The sequence below is a fragment of the Adiantum capillus-veneris genome, chromosome 10 (genome assembly GCF_014529385.1).
Source record: "Adiantum capillus-veneris isolate H3 chromosome 10, ASM1452938v2, whole genome shotgun sequence".
Taxonomy (NCBI): Eukaryota; Viridiplantae; Streptophyta; class Polypodiopsida; order Polypodiales; family Pteridaceae; genus Adiantum; species Adiantum capillus-veneris.
The window spans coordinates 155,311,546-155,334,048 of NC_140940.1; the positions used below are offsets into that span (position 1 = coordinate 155,311,546).

General features: G+C 46.3%; 1 protein-coding gene across 3 annotated transcripts in view; it reads left to right on the top strand.

Annotated features, from left to right (window-relative positions):
- The first annotated feature begins 1,225 nt into the window (after positions 1 to 1,225).
- LOC147449916 (uncharacterized) overlaps positions 1,226 to 22,503 on the top strand; it is a 76,579-nt gene continuing 55,301 nt past the window's right edge. Inside the window, exons 1-2 of one of the 3 annotated variants that reach the window (XR_015189564.1) lie at positions 1,226 to 1,604; positions 22,094 to 22,282. Coding sequence is in view for 2 of the 3 variants with exons in the window: in XM_086522735.1 (XP_086378861.1) it covers positions 1,341 to 1,604; positions 22,094 to 22,282 (453 nt within the window). In the remaining variant the exon portion in view is untranslated. The remainder of the gene's footprint in view (positions 1,605 to 22,093; positions 22,283 to 22,503) is intronic. The other 2 variants (XM_086522735.1, XM_086522734.1) reach the window with 2 other exon arrangements.

The following is a 22,503-nucleotide window of genomic DNA, read 5'->3' on the forward strand; positions in this document are numbered from 1 at the left end:
GTGAGAGATGCAAACAAGAATTGTACGTTTTCTCTACCACTCCCCTATGGCCTTCTTGGCCAAAAACACTTGGAAGCATTGGAAGAAATTAGGATGAGAAAGAATGTCTATGATCCAATACTCAATGCCCCTATTTAAGGAGAGAGGCAAACAAATGTCAACACCCTTTCCCAAGGGCATACAAAAATTAGTGGTTTTTTTTTGTCATCATTAGGTTGCCATGTGGCACTACTCAACAAGCTTTATCAAATGGTCCGCAATTGCTCTCGAGATGCAACGCCTTCCTAAGGCCTTATGAAGTCCAAAACAAGGTGAAAATTCACTATGGCCTACATAAGGCTATTGAGAAGAATTTCATAATAAGAGGCTTCTTTGTGTGAGAGAAAAGTAGAAAGTGAAATTATTATTTTAAAACATGTGGTATCACAATAAAATTTTATGTTTTTTTTTAAAAAAAGTGTAACAATGAACTATTTAAATTACAATATATTCCAAAAGCATAAAAAGTAATGTATGAAACAATACTCCATGTCCCTCTTTAATGAGAGATGTACACAAATGTTAACACCCTCTCACAAAGGTTTAAAAGAAATAGTAATAAAAAGTTTATTATCATTAGCTTGCCATGTGACACTAATCCGCAAGCATTGAGGTCGACGGTCGCAAGGCACGAAATCGTCGCCGTCTACCTACTCGCCATTACTGACCGAAATATCAGCTGCAGCCGTCTAATGATTTCTAGGTCAGCACCCGGAACCCACTCCCATGCATCCAATGAGGAGCCGGCATGTCAACGCAGGGAAAATACGATCAGCTGCTGACACCTCAGCTGGCGGAATTTTTGGAGTCCGAGTTGCTCGGAACCTGCCACCTCAGCTCCCAGAATGTGGAATCTCCACCGACTGTCCTACGTGTCAGACGACACCTGCTAAAACCTCTCCCCCCGACGCTTGACGAGAGGGAATGGCCCTGGTTCCCCTGCAATGCAACTCTCCATGGCTTCCGGCTCCCGCCGGTCACCAAGGGTTGTTACGGGGAAAGGCCACTTCAGGGCCATTCCCTTCCCCTTCATCCAATGGTCCAAAGATGCACCCAAAATGCAACCCTTTACTATTTACTATGGACCTTTTATGTAGTCCAAAACTTAGATGGAGGACCTATCCTTGTGTTGGCCTCGGGTTTTTGCAGTGCAGAGATTAATCGCTGACACGTGGTTGCGACATGAGACGACAAGTGGAGAGAGGGAGAGAGAGAGTTCCGACATTTCATAACAGCAGCCAACCTCTCTTGGCATCGTGTTTGAGAGAGAGAGAGAGAGAGAGAGAGAGAGAGAGAGAGAGATGGCAATAGCAATTGGAGCAGCCGCCTTAGCATGTGGTGCAACAGGGGCAGCATTGTACAGATGTCGGCCACGGGACCCAATATTTGAAGTGCAGAACATAGAGCTCAAGGGCTTTAATGTTCGATTTGCGAAGTTGATGGCCGTGGTGGACGCACAGTTGGTGATCACTATCAAGGTCATCAACCCCAATGTTGCGCCCATCGAGTATACTTCCACCACGATGGACATCTTCTACCAGGGAGTCCTTCTCGGCCAAGCTATTGTAAGCACCCTCTCAGTTCATGCTGACAACTGCATTTATGTCTGCGTGCGCACCCATGGTTTTCCTTTTTTTTTTTTTTTGACATTTTATCTGTATAAAATGCATTCAGATAAGCAGTTCAGTCTGACAAACCATTTGCTTGTATGCATGTCTCTTTTGTACAGCGGTCAAGTGGTCAATACACATGCGTTCTAGCATGCATCCCATTGGGGATGCTTATGTGTGGCCCTTGCCCTGTGGTACATGGCTATCATTTGCAAGTAAAACTGTGCTAACCTAGGTATGCTTAAATAAATGGAAATAACATTGTACAGTTGGAATACAGAATAGTGAGTCAATTTTGTTAGATATATGAGTTTTATCATGAGGTAGGAATGTTTAGAATCAATTTTGTTTGAAATGTCAGTCATGTCTTGAGTAAGAAGGTCTGACTTGATTCTGGCATAGATGCATATTTGTATGGCGGCAGTTTAGAAGCTTGCAAAGTCATTCTCTAGACATACTATAGGTACCGGCCCTACATTAGTCGATGTGTGAAATGCACACAACTCAAGGAAATTCATGGTATACATCAAGTTGACGCAAGAACCTTGTGACACCACCCAAAAAAATGAGTAAGTGCTTGAGCAGAGGGCCTACTTTATCGTTTGGCTTGAGCTATATAGGTTAATCCCAATTGGCGACCACTTATGCAATGTCGGTAGTTGTATAGTCTATAAAGTACACTATTAAGGATAGCTGCTCAAACATGACTTTCTATATAGAGACATGTGCTATCGAACACATGCATTCATGGAGTGTCTTGAGATAGTGTCTCCCAACATGAACCTCACTATGCTACTAGAGAGGTAGATAGGAGAAGAATGGACCCTTCACAAAGTGTGTTTGTGGACAGTGTCTGCCAGCGTGAACCCTCCTATGTGATTAGAGCGGCAGGTCTAAGAAGCATGGACCCTTGCTATGGAAAACTTTGTTTTTCCACCAATAGTCAAAACACGTCTCCGAAAAAGATCTTATGTTATGTGGAGTTGAAGTGTAGAGTCCAAACAACATTTGTTGAGTGTAGCCCGCCAAAACTTGTGGATCTTGTGAAAGAGCACAAGTTATTCATAGATAGTTATTGTAGATGTGGCAAGTTGTTACCTGGGGATTCTCATACATTTTAGGAAACCACGATTGGACAACAATATTCTAGCAGTGGTGTATGCATTTTTGTGGGACCCCGTTGGCACCATTGTGTACTCTAGAGATTGATGATACACTAGTTGATGATGTGCATCTATGTCCCCATTTCAGCTCAAGAGAGCCGAGTTTTGGCAGTAGATTGTAAATGTATTGCCTACTGTGGATTCGTGGGTTGTTGGCAGTGATTGCAACAATGTAGAGACCATTGAGGATTGGGGAGCCATCCAGCCCCCATCTTTACCATATGTAGCACTGCGTGAGAGAAATGCTTGGGACAAATTCCTTTTTGCAGTTTCCAGTACAGATGCCTGGCATACTTCATCTGTGGCTCGCACTCGACAATCATTGCAGTTTTTGTGGGGTTTTAGAAGGGAGTCTGGTCGTCTTCTCGAGCGAGTAGATACCCCTAGGCAGCATCTTATGGTGGGATAGTTATGATTGGGCTTGGCACAATGCTCTCTGATCATGCCCCAATTTCCTTGCATTTGAGATTTGAGACTTCCTCTATGTCTAGACAAGGATCGCGCTTACCTGACTTGGTGTTAAATGATGCTTCATTGTCTCAGTTGATTTAGGATGCTTGGAACATGTGCTGGTTCTACAAGTTCTGCATCCCATCTGGTTACATGCATCATGTGTCTTCAGAGGCTTGCAGCCGTAGATCGGCGACGAGGCCTGTTCTGCAGGGAGTGAGAGTTACAAGACCGTTGAGTTGCATACGCATGAGTTTCCAGGAGATGAGTTCCTGGGAGAGGGCGAGGTTGACACCAGAGAGACACTTTCACATTCAGACGGAGAAGTCTGAATTTGCCTATCATGCTTCGGTCTCGACATGGATATCCAAAGCAGATAGGACGAATAAGGATTTCTTTGTACATTTCCGAGAATGTCCCAAGGGGACTTTCATTAGAGCATTATGTGATTCTGCAGACAGGTTACATACGGATCTTGATGAGGTCCTTGACATAGCTTCAGATTATTTTGAGCATTTGTGTACTGTTGATCAGCTTACTGATGATAGTTTGCGTGTTAGAGAAGAGGTTTGGTCTCATGTGCAGCCAGTGGTTACAGAGGTTATGTGCAATAAGCTACTAGCTCCCTTCTCTATGCAGGTGATGCATGACACAATGCTTGGCCTCGATGGTGCCTCTTCTCCTAGAGAGGATGTGTTGACTAGACAGTTCGTTTTGCATTTCTGGGATACTCTCAGCCACGCTATACTTTCCGGTTTCCAGCATATATTTGACACAAGAGAGATGCCTGCCTCTATGTGTTTGGGACTTATTTCTCTTATACCCAAAGGCAGAGATACATTGTTTGTGCGATAGTGGAGACCGATTACTCTCATGTCCTCCATGTAAAAGATCTTTGCATGCATGATCAGTCTACGTGTAAAACCCTTTATGCCCGATCTGATCCATGCTTCACAGACAGGTTTTGTGTAGGACCACTGTATTTTGGATATCATCTTCATTTTCTATGGGGCAATGAATGGGCTTGTCATATAGATCAGCCTTTAATGTTCATGCTTCAATTTTGAGAAGGCTTATGATAGAGTAGATTGGGGTTTCTTGGAGGGCACTATTCAGAGGATGGGTTTCCCCTTGCAGTGGATCAGAGGTGTATCTGCTTTATACCGAACTCTTGTAAAAGGTAGGAATGGCGTCTATGCTTGATAACTTAAAACAACATAGGAAACTCAAAAGACAGAGAAAACTTCGATGCATTTAGATGAGCATGAAGATAAAGTACAAGTACAGCTTTCTAAGCAAAAATCAAGCGCTCTCTCTCTCTCTCTCTCTCTCTCTCTCTCTCTCTCTCTCTCTCTCTCTCTATGGTTTGCTAACTATTCTCTGTACATGAAGGTTGCCATAGCTAGCTTCCTCATAGGTGAAACGTCCCTTTGTCTCAGCGAGAAATGCTTTTTCTCCCCCTCGATGACTAACAATTCTCCCTTTTATACCTATCTCCCTTGTTTGGCCACCCTACAATTACCTTGATTACATACCTTACATCTATTCCTCGTTCTTTTTTTACGTGCACAAGCATCCCGATGGGAATGAACCAAAGAACAAAAGATTTGGAGTAGTTTGTTGATGTCTCACATTACGAGAGTGTGGATCTGATTTCATTCTGCCTAGAGTGCTGATTTGATCGTTGATCAGAGTGTTAATCCAAGCCAATTGTGATCCATTGCTGACCAGATTGTTGGTTTGATCCTTCATTAACTAGATTGCTGAGCAGATTGTGATTGCTGAGCTTTTGTCACAAAGTGATGACGTGGCATGCCCAACTGGAAGAGAAATGGCCGAGTGGACAAGAGGATTGAACATAGAAGATGGGTTGAGGGGCTTACCAATTTAAGAATTGATGAAGCACCAGTCGAGGGGCGTAAAACCCTAAAAATCCTAGAGCTTGACCATGGAGCTGATTTCCGTATAATGCGCTGACATGCTGACGTGGGAACTTGTACAAATGCGGGCATGGCAGGGCTGTACGGGATTTTCGCGAATTGCGCTGGCTCTACCACGTGGCAGACTGTATGGATTTTTGCAGATTTCATTGGCAGCTTTTAGCAGTTCCCAACGCTAGCTTTTGAGAGCAGATGCTTTTGGGGTTTAGTGCTTTTGAGTAAAGTGCTTTTGGGCTCTGCTTTTAGGCATCCCTTGTACACTTTAAAAGCGTCCTTGGGGCGTTACTCTGTGGAGCATCTTGGCATAGAGTTTGAGAGCAGAGGATCCTCGGGAGTTCTAACTTGATGACTCAATAATAAAGAAATACGGAAAGGGGCGCAAGTCCTTGGGGCCATTGCACTTGGCGTGGAACTCCGCTGTACCGTGTCCTCTCTCTCTTAAAGTTTAGTGATTTTGTAGTTTCTGTTCATGTGTTGCTATTGATTTCTCGCTTGGAGTGTCCAAGCCTTTAATAGTGGTATTAGAGCTCAAAAAGATTCTTCTTCTACTGAGGATCCGATCCCTTTTGCAGCACACATTGGCTACGAGAACCTGACAAAGACAACACCTTTCAGCGAGAAGATGAAGAAAAGTTGAAACCCAGGGCGGGAACTGAAGAAAACAACGGAGAGTTAGGCAAATTTCCGGCGAGGAATTTTGCAAGAGCGGAGTACAAATGTCAACTGTAGGTTGACAAGTGCGTAAAAAGATTGATGAAGTACTCTCATAACCCGAAATATGTAAAGCATCTGAAGGATTACCCAATTGATGAGATTCACTCGAGATGGCGAAAGGCCGTGGATTCTCCTCTCAAGAAGGTATGGAAACTGTACTCGCAGAAAGAGCTGGATAGAGCTCTTGAACGGAAGATGAATCAGTTAAGAAAGGGCTTGAAGTACTCTCGGAAGAAGAGGAAATTGGTGGATTTCCCCGGTTATTTGGGAAGGAAGTCGACTTTCGAAGTGGCAAGCAAATCCAAGAAGCGTCCTTGTTTTGAGGAATTTTCTTCGTCTTCAGAGAGTTCGGACAATTCGTCGTCCTCTAGTTCCAGTGAGGATGAGAAAAGACGGAAGAAGTGGAGAAAAAGCAAGAAAAGCAGATTTTTGAAACAGTCTAGAAGGCATGGGAGGCTATCTAGCAGTTCGGAGGAGGAGAGCTCGTCCTCTTTTGACAACGAACAAACGAGCAAGAAAACCAAGGAGTTCAAGTAAGGGGGTCAGGCCGTCAAGTTTGATACATTTTTAAGCTATGAGGACGCCCATTGAGCCCTTGAGTTTATCCAGCAGTTTGATGTCGCCTTTTCATGAGGTGGGATCCCGGAACACTCCAAGGTGTGAAGGGTGGCATATTACTTGAAAGGAGATGCAGAGACATGGTGTTCTACTTTGTTGCTACGCAGAGAAGCACCTACGATGTGGGTACAATTCAAGAAAATTTTCATGTTAACTTGGATATCAGACGAATATGAAGATGTCATCACGGCTTGGCATCATTTGAGGATGATTAGGAAAGACACGTTGGATGACTATTGCCAGAGGTTTTGGGATACTTATTTGCCAGTGTGAAAATTACTTGAGGGACCATATTGAGCGATTTTGTTGTGGTTTGCCAAAAGAGGTTCGACAGTTTTGTTTGGAACAAAAGTCAGAGACTTGTAAGTTGTGGGACATGCTAAGCAAGGATTTGGAATGCATGCCGGCTCATTGCTACAAACAGGACAATATCCACCTCAACAGGGCAAGAATCTTTCCGATTCAGAGATTGAATCGGGGGAACCGGATGACAACTCATAGCAGGATTCCATAGCAGTGAGGAAATCAGATGGTAGTGCATCCGAGGGTTCTGACGAACTAAGGGATCAGATGCAAGTTCATTAGAGGATTCCGGAGAAGAAAGGGGATAAATAATAGTGCATCTCAGGGTTCCGATGATTGAGATTGACGTGCCAGCAGACAGGAGAGGTCAACGAGGCTACCCACAGGTCCCAAGGCACAAGGAAAGAAAGTAAGGGGGATCAATTGATAGATCAGAGAATTCCGCAAGATCCAGATTGAGGTGCCAAGTACAAGGAGGCCAGCATGGCTATCAACAGGTCACAAGGCACAAAAAAAGAACAAGGAGTTAAGCTAGGTCCACTAAATAACTTGGTAAGGGTACTTTTTGTCCCTTATTGCAAAGTGGATGGAGGAGGAGAACCTCACGAATTCTCTTTAGAGAGAGCTGTACCTTGAAGCTTTTGGACTATTAGTAGTGTCCATACCAAAAGTTACCGATGAATCAGCATGTTGAATCTGGTGTAGTGCGGACTGCACAAGAGGGGAGCCTCTCTACTCCTTTGTCACAGGTTGCCTACATTGAATAAGTCAGTAATTTTTCTTTGAGATTTTAGGGATACTGATAGGTTGACAGTATTTTGCGGAAATCACTTTATCAACATATGTGCACTGAATTGGAAATTTCCTTAATTGAATTGAAAACATGCGCTTTTCATGTGTGTATTGTTAGAGACATGTAGAGAAAGATGAAATACAACATTTTTTTTTTCGAGAAAAAGATCCTTCTATTAGTTAATGAAAACTGCCCATAGGGCTACAACCACCTCTGCAAGAGAGGGCTACAACAAACATGATGGGGAGACTCTCCCAATGAAAAAACAGCATATATACAATGAGGTTAAATCAAGAGATGGGAGGAGGGAAGAGCCACACAGGTGGTCGGCAGTGCCATCTGAGCACACCCTGGACTATGGTGTAGAAAGGCCCAGGGCGTCAGAGTCGAAGGAAAGCCTCGCGGCACTCCCGCATGCAGTCGGAGCTTCCCTGTAGTCCCTCAAGCTGTCCTCTGAGAGTATGGATCATCTCTAGCCAAAAGTCACGAACAGTCTCTACTGGTGGCACAAAGCGAGCCTCAAAGATGCGGAAACAGCGGGCCCACCAGATGAACCAAAGTGTCAGGCCATTGATGAGCTCCCAACACTCCTCTCTCTCACTGCACCACTCCTGTGGAGTAAGCTCTGTAGCAGGCTGGAGTGTAGGTCGCCTCTCCTGCATCACTATCATCCTGTTGGTGGAAGATAGCTCAAACTGAAGTGCCGGGCCCGTGAGGGTGGACCAAGCCGCTGCCCCCCAAGTGTACTGTCGAGCCGTGGAGAGAGCATGCATCATTCGAAGAACTCGTAGCCATACCTGCTGGGCCGAGGGACAGTCCCAAAGACAGTGACGCTGACTCTCCACCAAATGGTCACAAGCTGCACATGCGGTCGAGAGACCACTATGCACTAGCCAGCTCCCTACTGTTGTAGCTTTGTGTGCGACCAGCCCACTGAAACAAGGTGACTCGCCTCGGCTGTCTGGAGTCCCACAACCTCTCCCAAAAGGCTGTCAAGAACTCGACTATGAGACCCTCCTCCTGCCAATGACATGCTGCGGCGGGGCGGGCCTCTCTTTGTGCTTCTAGTATATGACGTCCCAGTCGAACAGTGTACTGAAAGAACGGGACTCCTGGGTGGTCTACAGAAGAGAAGGGGTCCCTCCAGAGCCACTCACCAGGATCCCATTGTACTCGTGCCAGTGGACAACACTCCCAAGCCCACAGCCTCCAGTGTCCAGTCTCAGAGCTGTTGGGTCAGGGTCTATGACGCAAGTCCTCCCACAGATGCCCACTACTCGGATCCTCTGAAAACAACACTCTGCTACCTGCGGGGCCTCTACTTCAACTCGCTGTAGTCGTCCCCCACCATGAAGCTCGAAGAATAGGGGTGGGACAGTCTCTGAGCAGGCCCTGACTGAGATGAGAACCTCCAGTCGTGTGAAGGCTCCCATCCACCGGGGTGCTACTGGCTCAAGAGGCGTGAGCCACTCAGGTGGAACTCACTCTGAGATGTCCTGACACATGCTTTGCACCCCTCTCATGCCCTGTAGTTGGAGCCCTTGCACCTCCTCTGACAAACCTGTGAACTCTAGCCAGTCACCTAGAGAGCGTGCTGGACCTACTGCCATGGGACCCCAGGAAACATGAGGCCGACTACCAACCAAGTGGCCTCTCTAAGTGCTAACCATGGGGTTCCAGACGAGGGGCTACCGTAGGTAGTACTCCGTGCACGTCGGCTGTCTCTTCTCAAGGCCGCGCCGTAAGAGCTCCCAAGATCGAAGCAAACTCACGGCGAAGCGGTCCTCCAGTCTCCTGCTCAAACCAACTCTGTGCATCTCTGTAAAGATCCATCTGGTCGAAGGTTGCCAAGGGCCTCTTGACTGAGGCACCCTGGCACGAAGCCGCTGTAACAAGAACTCCTTCCAAGGCTCCTCACCTGGAAGAAGTCCTCTGACGCTGAACTTCCCAAGAAGGGCTCTGCTCTGCTGTGCTGGATCAATGATCCCAAGCCCTCCCTGAGAACAAGGAAGCGTGATGACTTGCCAAGCCACCTTGGCTCGGGCTATCTGAGTGTCACGTCCTGACCAAAGGAAGTTCCTGATCAGCCTCTCTACCTGGCTGATACAAAAACTCGAGAAGATCCAACAGGAAGTGATGTACCACATAGTCGCCAACAACACCTGGTTGGCAACTACTACTCTGCTAGCCAGAGAAAGTCGTTCTGAGCTCCAATGTAACAACTTTGTCCTAATAGACAGGAGAAGGGGAGCAATCTGCTGCTCGGGAGGCAAGTCCAAACCAACCTGACAACCCAAGTCCCGAACTGCAGTCCCTGGGGGAATCCACCTGAAACCCTCTCCTGGCATCCAATCTGGCACAGGAGCACTACCAATTGAGAAAGCCACTGTCTTTCTCCAGTTGATCAGTGCGCCCGATGCACAATAGAAGGTCTCCAAAGCCTGCTCACATCTGTGAAGGTTGGTGTCACGGGGACGTGGCAACTGTTAACTATGTCACGAGGACGTGGCAACTGCTAACTTTAGTTGTTGGTTTCTTTCCAAGGGGTTTTGTTTTGTTTTTGAGACCCTTTTCTTGAAGTAGCAAACTGTCGGACATTGCATGGCCAATGTGAACGGTAGTTTCACCCGCAGATGGGTAGTGGTCAGCACTTGAATTCGTATGGTAATAGGATGTCTAGGCTCAGAGCAAGATCATATAGGTCCCCCCGTCGCACTTAGCAAGTTGGTGGATACTAGGAAGTGAACTCAATTAAGGCGTAAAGTCAAGGTGGGACTACCAACAAAAAGTATCCGACAGTTGGGCCACATTGCACTTTTGGATGCGGTCCCAATGAGGATAGATGGTCAAAAGACCAGTGGGAGCCCAACGAAAGCATCTCCTAAAATTTAGGGAACTGCTATTTTGGGCCGTGAAATGTGTTCGCGTCATTACCTCCGGTATGACTAGGGGAACATTTTACAACTCTGCCGCGAAGTCAAGTGGGCAACCGGTCAGGATATTTTTAAGCGGCGAACCCGAAACGGACAAATGCTTGTAAATGCGCCAAGTGTCGATTTTTCATGAACTTTCTCCTTGGAGAAAATGGGCGCTGATTTTTAAGCTGGGAGAGGCCTCATTTCAGCTTTTGTCATAGGTTAAGAGCTATGGAGTGCTTCCTTTCCCTCTCATGTACAGTGTGGTGCTAGGAGTGATGCCCTGCACACTACACACTGCTCTCTCTCTCCCCTACGTGCAGTTATGTGATGCCCCACAAGAGGGCTCCTCATTTGACTAATGTACAGCTGTGTGGGTTCATGCTTTTGTGCTGAGGCAAGAGCCTCCTTGAGCAGGAACAAGGGTAGCTAGCTGCTACTCCAAAGCAGGCACTGGTGAGGGTCATAACCTCACCATACACGTGCAAAATCAGCGTTGTGTATGCGCTGTAATTTTACTGTTTTTCAGCCATACGGATGCCAGAACCTTTGGGAATCGTGCCCCACTGGCAGAGGACAGTTAGGGGACTGTTTGGGGCTGAAAACATGGCAAAAACCAGTAAATATAGCGTGCTAAATTTACTGTTTTTGGACAGGAATCAGAGGGTATACGCCAGTAGAAGCGAGTTCCAGCAGGGGAATTGGTTTCGTGTAAGTTTAGGGGCTGTTATATTGTAACCGGCCTGTTCAATCCAAAAAGGGCGGTAGACTTTACTTTAAACCTTGATTTAGCTTTCACCCATTATTAGTCATCTATTTTACCTGTACTTTCAAGACACAACAAAGGGGAGAGGGATACAGGCTGCTAGATTGCACCTGTATGAGTAGACGGACACCAGATTGGTCCCTAACTTAGGCGCCCCTTTCGGTATTTCTTTATTGTTCAAAAGAGGGAATAAACGCTGTGGTTCCCTACAAGCTGCCCCGCACAATCTCGGCTGAATTTCCACTGTTCCAGCCCGATTTCGGCAGCATAACTGTACTAGAACCCTTCACGGTCAGTATTCCCACGCATTAAATGACTTTCCCGACGCATACGGGCACTTTGCAAAACCTGGCGAGAATCTGCAGCACGCTGAATTCTCTGTTTTCAGCCCTGAAAATGCGCCAGATCACCTGTTCATTGGTCCCCTTGCGTCCCCGAACCTCCTGGGGGTATTAGGGTCCGTTTAGGGCCAAAACCCTAAACCTGCAAAAATACACAGCAGGCTGTAATTCACTGTTTCGGGCTCCGTTTCGCGTGCCGGTCGCATCCGTAGCAAGTCCTCGAGCTCCCGCACCTGTAGGGCTACTTGCCCTTTGAATCAGACGAGATTTCTGGCGTGAAACCTCTCCGAATTCACCTGTACCTGCGGGGGGATTAGCCGCTAGCTAATCCAGTACCTGTGCAAGAGGCTCTTGCCTCGGCAATCGCGCATGAACCCACACAACTGTACATTGGTCAAATGAAGAGCCCACTAGAGGGGCATAACATACTGCCAAAGGGGAGAGAGAGGGCAGTGCGTAGCGTGCAGGGCATCACTCCTGGCACCGCACTGTGCATAAGAGGGAAAGCAAGCACTCCATAGCTCTTAACCTGTGACAGAGACTTGCAAAATGAGCCTCCCAGCTATAAATCACGTTTTTGCCTTCTCTATAAGTAGTAAACTGGCCTCAGAGTGCCAAGTGTCACTCATTTGTGCATTTTCCCGCTTTAGACCCTCGGGTCTAAAAATATCTCACCTGCAGCCTCTGTTGACTTGGCCACAGAGTAACAAAATGATCCCCATGTCAAACTGCACGTAATGACGCGAAGACATTTTCAGGTCCCAAAATAGCATTGTCATTGTCACACTGACAATCCATGTAGCTTTGAAACTCAAGGGGTCAAGGTAGGTTGCAAATCGAAGGCTTCCAGGTAAAGTGATAACACAGTTGGTGACTCTGCAAGTTCACCTTCTTCCATCCACTTAGCATCCATTGGTGGATAGTTTCTGAACTTTACCAAGTAACGCCTAGCAACCTTGCCTTTCACTTTCCTTTCTTTGTGTGCCAAAATCAGTTTAGGGACCAAGATCTCGCCAAGTTCCTCGACTTCCGGCTGATCTTCAGTTGGCATATCTTCTGGCACATCACCCACATAGGGTCTGAGAAGACTCACATGAAACGCATTGTGAATCTTCCAACTGTCAGGCAATTTCAGCCTATATGCAACATCACTGATTATGTCGCATACTTGAAAAGGCCCATAGTAACGCATGCTGAGCTTTGGAAACAGTCTTTCCTTGCCCTTCATCTTCTTTAACCTTGCCTTTTCAAAGCGTAAAAGCACCCAATCACCAAGTGAATATACCACTTCACGACGGTGACGATCAGCTGCTTTCTTTTGCTTTGCCTGAGTCCTTTCTAAGGCCACTTTGACCTTCTTGTACATTTCATCCATGTCCTGAACATACTTATCTGCTTCAAATATCTTGTCCTTTGTATGCAGCATGTGAGGAACTTTCTTGCCACCTTCAACTATCTCAAAGGGTGCCTTGCCAGTTGATGAATGCACTGTATTATTGTATGCATACTCCACCAATGGAAAATACTGCTCCCACTTTCCTTTATGCTCTGACACATAGCACTTCAGCAGATCTAGGACAGTAGAATTTGCCTCTTCTGACTGCCCATCTGTTTGAGGATGAAATGACGAAGAGAATTTGAGCGTGGTGCCCATATTCTCAAACAAGCCTCTCCAGAACAAACTTGTCATGCGTGGATCACGGTTGCTAACAATCGACTGTGGCATGCCATGATACTTGAAAATATTGCTCATAAACAAGCGTGCCATCTGATCTGGCTTTATCTTCTTCCTGACAGGAATAAAATGAGCCTGTTTGCTGAATCTGCAAATAATGGTCCAAATACCATCGTTTCCTGTCTGCGTTCTCGGAAGATCAAAGATAAAATCCATAGCAACACTTTCCCATGGTTTATCTGGAATAGGTAGTGGTTGCAATAACCCTGGTGCCTTTTGCCTGTCAAACTTGACCTTTTGGCATATTAGGCATTCTCGCACAAAGGCATCCACATCCCTTCTCAATGTAGGCCAATAGAAGAATGTCTCAACCGCTTTAACTGTAGCATCGATACCACGATGCCCTGCATACGGTGGGACATGACTCTCTTCCATAACTTTGCGTCGCAATGGCTTTGTGACACACAATTTGCCATGCATCATCATGAACCCATCTTTAAGAAGATAGTGTTCATGGCATTGTCCATCCATTAGTTGCTCGAAGACCCTTGCAAAATCTTCATCATTTGCATACTGTTCTCTCATATCATCAAGTTCATGATGATAAGGAATCGACACAGCTGAAATTTGTGGCTTCCTTGACAAGGCATCAGCCACAACGTTCTTCTTGCCTTCCACATGCACAATCTGACAATGGAACATGGACAATATATTTGCCCATCGCATATGCTTCTCAGATAACTTTGTCTGTGTCAAGAAGTATCGCAAGGTCTGATGGTCCGTTTGGACAACAAAGTCTGCACCTAGCAGGTAGTGTTTCCAGCTTAAGAGCGCATGAATCACAGCCAGTAACTCTTTCTCATAGACCTGCATGGTCATCTCTGGCCCTTGTAAAATTCTGCTCTCATAGGCTACTACCCTGCCATCTTGCATTAGCACAGCACCAATGCTACTACCGCAGGCATCACACTGGACCACAAATGACTTCCTAAGATCTGGCAACACAATGACTGGATCTGAAGTCATCTTTTCCTTTAAGAGATTAAAAGCTGAAATCTCTTTCTGTGTCCATCTAAAAGTGACTGCCTTCTTTTGAAGAGCATGTAAAGGAGAAGCAATCTCAGTGAAATTTCGGATAAACCTTCTGTAATAGGAGCATAGTCCCAAAAAGCTTCGGACATCATGCACCGTCTTCAAATTTGGCCATGACTTGATCGCTTCAACTTTTGCAGGATCCATTCTGACACCATCCTTTGAGACAATGTGTCCCAGAAAGTGAATCTCTTCCAGAAAGAACTCACTTTTCTTTGCATTGATGAGCAACCTATGACTGCGTAGCTCTTTGAACACAATGGCCAAGTGATGCCTATGCTCCTCTTCATTCTTTGAGTAGACTATCATGTCATCAAAGAATGTACCAACAAACTGCTGGTGTGGACAGAAAATTCTGTCCATCATCCTATTGAACGTAGCAGGAGCATTTGTGAGACCAAAGGGCATCACTAAAAATTCGTAAAGGCCAAACGTCGTTCTAAAAGCAGTCTTGTGCACATCCTCTGATCTAATGCGGATCTGATGGTACCCACTCTTTAGATCTATCCTGCTAAACATAGCTGCTCCTTCTAATTTGTCCATAATATCATCAATTCTAGGTATAGGGAACCTATTCTTGATGGTATTCTTGTTCAGTGCACGGTAGTCGATGCACATACGCCATGAGCCATCCTTTTTCTGCACCAACAACACTGGAGAACAGAATGGAGATGAACTGGGCTGAATCAGCCCCTTTTCTAACAACTCCTGTACTTTGCCCATTATCTCTTTCTGCTGAGCCGCACTAACCCTGTACGGAGGCTTATTTGGTGGGCTACTGCCTGGCACCAAATCTATCGCATGGTCCTCGGGCCTCTCTGGCGGTAATTGAGACGGTAATGAATCGGAAAAACAGTCACTATACTGTTGTAAAAACATTGACCTTTCTTTATCTAGCATAGATAAATTTGATTCATCACAATCTGACACTTCACGTGCAAAAACCAAGTACGCAGAAAGATGCTTTTTCATTACAGAAGTAATAGCAGAAGCTGATACAGTAGGAATAGACTCCCCTTTAAGCTTTACATCCAGAATGTGAGTCTTTCCCCTCCTCTATACAGTGATCTTTTTGTTGTAGGCATCCATGATTCCCTGTACACGAAATAACCAAGGAATACCTAACAACACATCACATCCGTCCAGTGGCATGATATAAAATTCTTCAGCATCTACATAGGACTTGATATGTAGACGCAACTTTCCAATGATGGGCGTCACAGCCTCTGTATGGCCAGGACATGCCAAACCTGCCTCTGCTGTATACCCCATCTCTTCAGGCCTGATTCCCAACTTTGAAGCCAATTCTGGGGAAATGAAGTTGGCTTTGGCACCTGGATCAAAGAAGATAAGCACTGTTTGATCCCTGACCTTTCCCCATGCTCTGCAAAGCTCACTTGCATCTGAATTTGGCTTGTCGCCCACCATATCTGGCACTAGACCAGCCATGGGCTTCTTTCCTTTCTTGTCTTCCTTGTTATCAGAATCAGCTGGCCTTTTCTTTGTAGGACAATTGTAAGCAATGTGGCCAGGCTGCTCACATATAAAGCATTTGTTCTCTGTCCTAAGGACCTTCTTTTGCTCTTCTGACTTGCGAGGAAAACGTCTTTTCCATTTCTTTGCTGGTCCCTTTTCTGATTCAGCCGTAGCTTTGTCTTTCCCTGCGTTGGCTGACTCCTGAGAGAGGAATGGGGATTATTGATCCAGAGATGCAAAGCAAGGCATTGCTTGGGAAGCTCATAGTATGCGGATTGTTTCCAGGGACAGAGCCTTGGAAGCAGTTTCTGCACCACGCTTTGTCACATACCTCTTCTCGTTTGGATCTCTAGATACTATAGGTGTTTGGGGCCTGGATAGTAGATACGTCTCATTTATCATTTCTGTGCTCCTTGCTTAGGATTTGGAAGGAATTACGTCTTGCTTTGATTTGCCACCCGCCTTCGTGTGTCGAGGAGGTAGCGAGGCAGCCAATTATATGGAATGCATGTGACAAATTCAGAAGGCCGTTAGCTAGGCAAGAGGACACACATTGACTGGGCTAGATGGGATGACGAGCCAGCAGGCTCTTTCCATCGTTGGTCAGATGCTTTCTTTGTTGGGGCACAGGAGATTGGAGCTACCTACGGGATCCACAGAGGGGTGGCTGCCCATATGAGAGAGATTGATGAGGCTATTCCACCCGACTGACACGCCCTCATCGGGAGGCAGACTCTTTTACCTTCTCATCACTGATTGTGTGTGTACTTCGTTCCTTACTCGGGAGACCCGATTGTTGCTCAAAAGGGGACTCCCGTCTTTAGCATTGCAGAGACTGGCCATCATGGACATCACATCAGACTGCAGTTTCAAGGTGAGGGTTCACCTAATTAGCAGTTGACTGCCCATTGGCAACCCATCCGAGTGGTAGGCTCTTTCTAGAGGAGGTCATGTGTTGACCCTGTTTTCAATACTAAGGAGGCACTACTTTACTTGTGGATTTGACAAGGAAAGCCACTTGTTCAGTTGGATGGGATCTTGGTGAGTGGTAGTGGACTTTCTTGAGCGATGATGGAGCGTCTCTATCCTTTTTTGAGTACTCTGTCTCCCTTGGGAGGAGGCTTCTTTTGCAGCTCGACACCCTCCTCACCGTCATCAGAGGTATGGCAGGATCATCGCATCCTCCCCGCTTTCCAAAGACAGTTTTGGTCATGCATTTGGACCTTGCAGATCAGCCACAAGATATGTTTTTTCATGTGGATGATAGCACATGCAGGATTGCCTGTTGGTACTTGGTCGACAGTCACTACTTGTCAGAGGTGTATTTCAGAGCCCGAGTCTTTGAGGCACTGTTTCTGGGTTTGTCCTTTTGCACAGCCAATGTGGATGGTAGTTTGTTGTTTGTTGATTAGAGTGGGCATCCATGATGGGTTCGTGATGTAGGGGGTAGCTACATGGCTTTTGCAATTTCCAGGGTCATGCACCTTTTTTCAGGGTTTGATGACAGATCCGGACTTCTTGCTTACTCTCTTGGGTTATAGACCGGGCACTCTACTGATGATCCCAGATGTAGGTCACCAGTTGGATTTCTGCTAGCGAGAGACAGTTTTCACCAGGATATGCAGCATCACACTTTGGAACATGTGAAAGGCTCAATGTGCCCACATTCTGGGATCACAGTCCTCCCCTACCTACATCATTTTGACAAACATATAGACAGAGCTGTTGCACACTCTTCGCAGTTAGTGGGATTCTTCAGCCGGCTCCTCCAGGGCAGTGGAGCAGCGTCGATGCGTTTTTCTTCACACATGGGCGTGGTCGTCAGTTCTTTTTCGTCGGGATCAGGCTCACATCACATGGCATTATGCATCCCCACCGTGGTTCATTCTACATTCATCGTATAGACCACCTTCATGTTTAGTCACTCCTCTTTTGTACTTTCTCTGGGTGATAGGCCATTGAGCATCTTCTGAGGTCTCTCATGTACACAAAATACTACCCCTTTTCTTGCTCGCTAGAGAGGAAAACACACACACACACACACACACACACACACACACACACACACACACACACACACAGAGAGAGAGATGTAAATGAAAATGAAATGAAATGTAATATTAACGTCTTCAAAAGGTCAAAATGACCTATGAGACCAAGAGGTTACATATGGTGAGTCTAATACCAGGTCTGGGTACAAAAAGTACAAAGAACTGAAAAGAAAATAGTGGGTAGGGGTGGGGTGAAAGTTGATACAAAGGGAATACAAAGGGTGAGCTGATACAATGGAGCTCTCTGACAGTCGATGCATCATATACATATACATCAGTATCCGGGACGGCTCCTATGTCGTGCCAGTATGGTATGGATCCTCTGTCGCAATCTACGTCAATATCGAGAAATGAAAATGAAATGAAATGTTATATTAACGTCTTCAACATGCCAAAGTGACCTATGAGACCAGAAAGTTACAATGTGATGGATCTGATACAAAGTCAAAGTAACAAAAAATGAAAAAATAAAATACTAGGGAATCCTAAACCGCTAGGTGTGAGCTAAGCAGCTATGTGGGATGGCTAAATCACAAAAGATCCAGCATCGGTCGTTGGCAGAACTCATCAATCTCCTCCATGGTCAATAGCCTGACCGGGCGTCGTGCATGTCGGGCCAAAGTGATCCGAATCCTCTGATGCAGCCTCCGTCGATGTTGTGTAGTCCCCGCAGTCGTGATCTCCCTAGCTTGGTCACTCGGTCAATCAATGTGCCTCTAGTGTGAGACGACGAGCTCTTTTGTGGTAGTAGCTCCTCCGGGTGCCCGGTGTCTGCTCTAAAGAAGTCTGTGATCCTCTTTGAGACTGGCTAGGCTCTCCTCTCATCAAGCTCTCTCTCTCTCATCAAGCTCTCTCTGTGTCTGCGCAGCTCCAGCAAAACCAAACCAAAGCATCTCTGATCCTCGTACCGCATGACTCTGGAGAGTGGTCCGAAGCCCTCTCTGAACAAGCAGTGGAAGCGGCCACGTATCTCGTAGTAGACGGGGCAGTGGCATGTGTAGTGCAACTCTGTCTCAGGCTCCATGTCACACAAGAGGCATGTCCTGGCCTCTGCCGGTACTCCACTGTATCTCCCAGTCTCGATTCGTAGCTGGTGTGAAGATGTGCGTATCTGGCCAATAGCACATCGTATCTCATGAGACAAGTGGGTGTCCATGTATCTGAGCCTCGTCACAAAACCGTCCTCTGTAAGCTGGAGAAGATGCTCTCTGTAGAAAGCCATCTTTGTGCCCAACTCCTGTGCTGGCTGTATCCATGTCCTCTTGGTGTCTAGCTGAGTCAGGTCCTGGAAGATGAGCCTGGTGATCTCGGACTGTGTAAGAGTCAGAGAGGGTGCATCCAGTGAGTACTGGAAGGGGGGCAATCTGTCTATGTTGAACCCATGTGCCTAGAACCATGACGTCATCTCCCCATACCAGCATGCTTCTCCCTGCATGGCTAAGTGTCGAGAGGACCCAAGTGCAAGGTGGGCATATCTGTCTCTAGAAAGTTCCCACATGCGGTGTATGAAGGAGACGGATTTGGTGAGCGCCTCCACTACTAGTGGGGGGGCAGCTAGCTCTGCCCGGATAATGGCACGTGGCATGAAGCCTTGGCTCTAATGAGCCGCGAGATCATAGAGACTAGTGGCTTCTCCATGTCCCCCCATCCATCAGTGCGACCTGTCCTCTCGTAATGGTCCAATGAAGGTCCCCAAATCTCAGGTCAATAAAGCAATGCAGAAGCCACCAAAGTGTCAAAGAGCCAGAGCTTCGTCCGAGGCTCTTGAAACTGAACATGTGAACACATCCTCTCCAATCTGCCCAATGTTGCATGGGCTCTGGTCAGTCTAGTCTCTGCTGCTCTCCTCAATGAAAATGCTGGTCCACTGAAAACCACTCCAAGGTAAGTGTAAGCATCTGTATACTCACCGTCTCCTGGCCGTATGTGAATGTGGACGCTGACCTCTTGACCCACTATGGGGTGGTATTAAATACCATGACCTTGGTTTTACCAAGGTTGACAGACAGACCACTTTCATAGGCGAACCTATGCAAAGCATCCAAGTGACGTTGCATCCTCTCTGGAGAGTCGGAGATCAACACAATATCATCAACATATAACAATAGTGGAATCCATGTTCCTGCCAGTTGGGCCCCTCTATCACCATCTCTCTCAATGTAGTCAGAAACCTCATCCACATGCATACCAAATAGAGTAGGAGAGAGCGGGCAGCCCTGCTTCACCCCAATAGTGGAGTGAACCGTTGTAGATAGGCCCTCTGAGGTGCGTACATGTCCCACTTCTGACCTGTATAATGCCATGACTCCCCAAATGAGCTGTGTGGGTACTCCCATCTCCTGTAATCTGCGCATCAATCTAGCTCTGGGTACTGTGTGAAATGCTTTGCGGAAGTCCACAAAGCTACAATAGATCCGTCTCCGATGTGATCTGCCCTCCTCAATGATGGCTCTGAGTGTCAAGATATGGTCAAGAGTAGAAAAACCTCTCTTGAATCTTGCCTGCCCGGTTGCGCGTATCCTCTCTCTCTCTGCCCATCTGCTCAGCTGCTGCTCAAAAATGGATGCGTACAACCGTGCCAATGTGTGTACGATCATGATAGTGCGATAATTCCCAGGCTCCATAGGGTCTCCTGACTTGACGATAGGTACAATAGTAGATAGGTTCCAAGTATCAGGCAAGCCCTCACACATGGCACGGTTAAACATAACTGCTAGAAGCTCTGCTAGTAGATCTCTGGCATGCATGAAGTGCTCAGCCACTAAGCCATCATGATCATATGCTCTCCCAGTACTCATCCTGTCTCAATGGCCTTCCTCACCATCTCAGCGGCGGTGAAAAAAGCACACGTGTGAGGACATGGATCCGGGGGGTCGGGAAGGGGCGGCTGTCCAGGAACTGTGTATAGAGAAGACGCGTACTGGCCCCAGGCCTCTGTAGAGGTAATGGCAGGGGGAGGGGAGTGCTCATGAAAGAGCCGCCATGCCTCCCGTGAGTCCTGACTCAAGAATAGCTGGTATAGGTCCTGCTCTAGGCGAGCCAAAAATGCCCTCTTCTTCCGCCGCACTAGGCGCCGGAAGTCAATCAGTGACTGTCTGTGAGTGATGTCCCCCAAAAGCACTTCCCTCTAGAGTCTCGCGGCACTCCTCATCATACCAGTTGTTCTGGGGCATGCTCCCAGAACGGCGTCTCTGCTCAGGCTGGGTGTGTGGGTATGCCTATGTTGCTGCATCATGTAATGTTTGTGTGAGTATAGTAGTCAGCTCCTCCAGAGATCGCCCTGGCTCCACACACACACACACACACACACACACACACACACACACACAGAGATTTATCTCTTCACCCTCTACTCTTGTTTATGCAGCTCCTGTGCGTCGCCTTGTAAAATCGCAATTTATACAATGGGCAAGCTGTGCTTTGCTTTAAAGCAGGCTGAGCTTGGAATAGATTCTCTAGGCTGCAAAAAGTGAGCTCAAATTGACCAAGTTGATTAGCACGCTTCTATGTTTATCAAGAAAATCCTATTTGTCTAGTTAATATCTTTTGCTATTGTTCATTTTTGAAAAAAGGAACTGTGATCGTTTGGGTGGCTATTTTGGTAGTTATGTTTTCGTACAAATCTTTTCTTTGGCACTTGAGCTTCAAATTTAACAGGATAGCTGAGGTCTTGATTTCTACGTATGTGATTGACTTCCGGCTTGGTCTTATTTCCTCTCATAGAGTTTCTAGGGTGGAGCATCTCTTCCTTATTACATCTAGTTTTTCTTGACAATAGAGGCGTTGACATAATGTTGACTGAGCCTCTGTCTTTTTTTGGAGCCTCTCTCTCTAAACAAAGTTGGTTTAATTAAGACAGTTTGCGAAGGGGGTCTTGGTCGAGCCTTAGTTGTCTGTTTTTGAAAGTCAGGTGCCCATCAACAATGCAAAGTTCAGAAGATATTTTATGATATATTGTGCTTATTTACATCAATTTTTTGTAAATTGCTTGAGATGATGGAAGTTTGGTGTTCAATATGTGATAACTGTGTACTTTTGAGAGTACACAATCTTCTTATGATATTCTTGCTATTTTTTAACATGGTGTTTTAGTAGTTTTTTTTAAGATGGATCAGCACACTCTAAGCATTCTTCACTAAATTTGCAGGTAGAAGCTGGGGACCAAGGTCCTAACAGTAAGGAGGTTATTCAAGTTCAAGCTAAATTGGATGGCCAAAAAATGACAAAGAATTTGAAGGAGCTCTTGACAGATGTACGTAAAAGAGAAATGTGCATGAAGTCTGTGGTGACCATCAAAGGTCATGCACGGTTGTGGAAGTGGACTCATGATTTTGTGGTATGTGTCTTGCCTCTCAATTGTGCGCGAGGCTCTTTTGGTGACATATTCTTGTTTTGCAAATTGTTGGAGTGAGGCTTAGAAGATCATTGATTTATGTTGTAGACTGTTAAATGCTAAGCCTTATTGCTGCCATGCTTCCTCGAAACCTTGTTAAATGCTAGGCTTCCTTATACCCGATGCCATGGCTTACTATAATAGAGGGCGGTACTATTTCAATT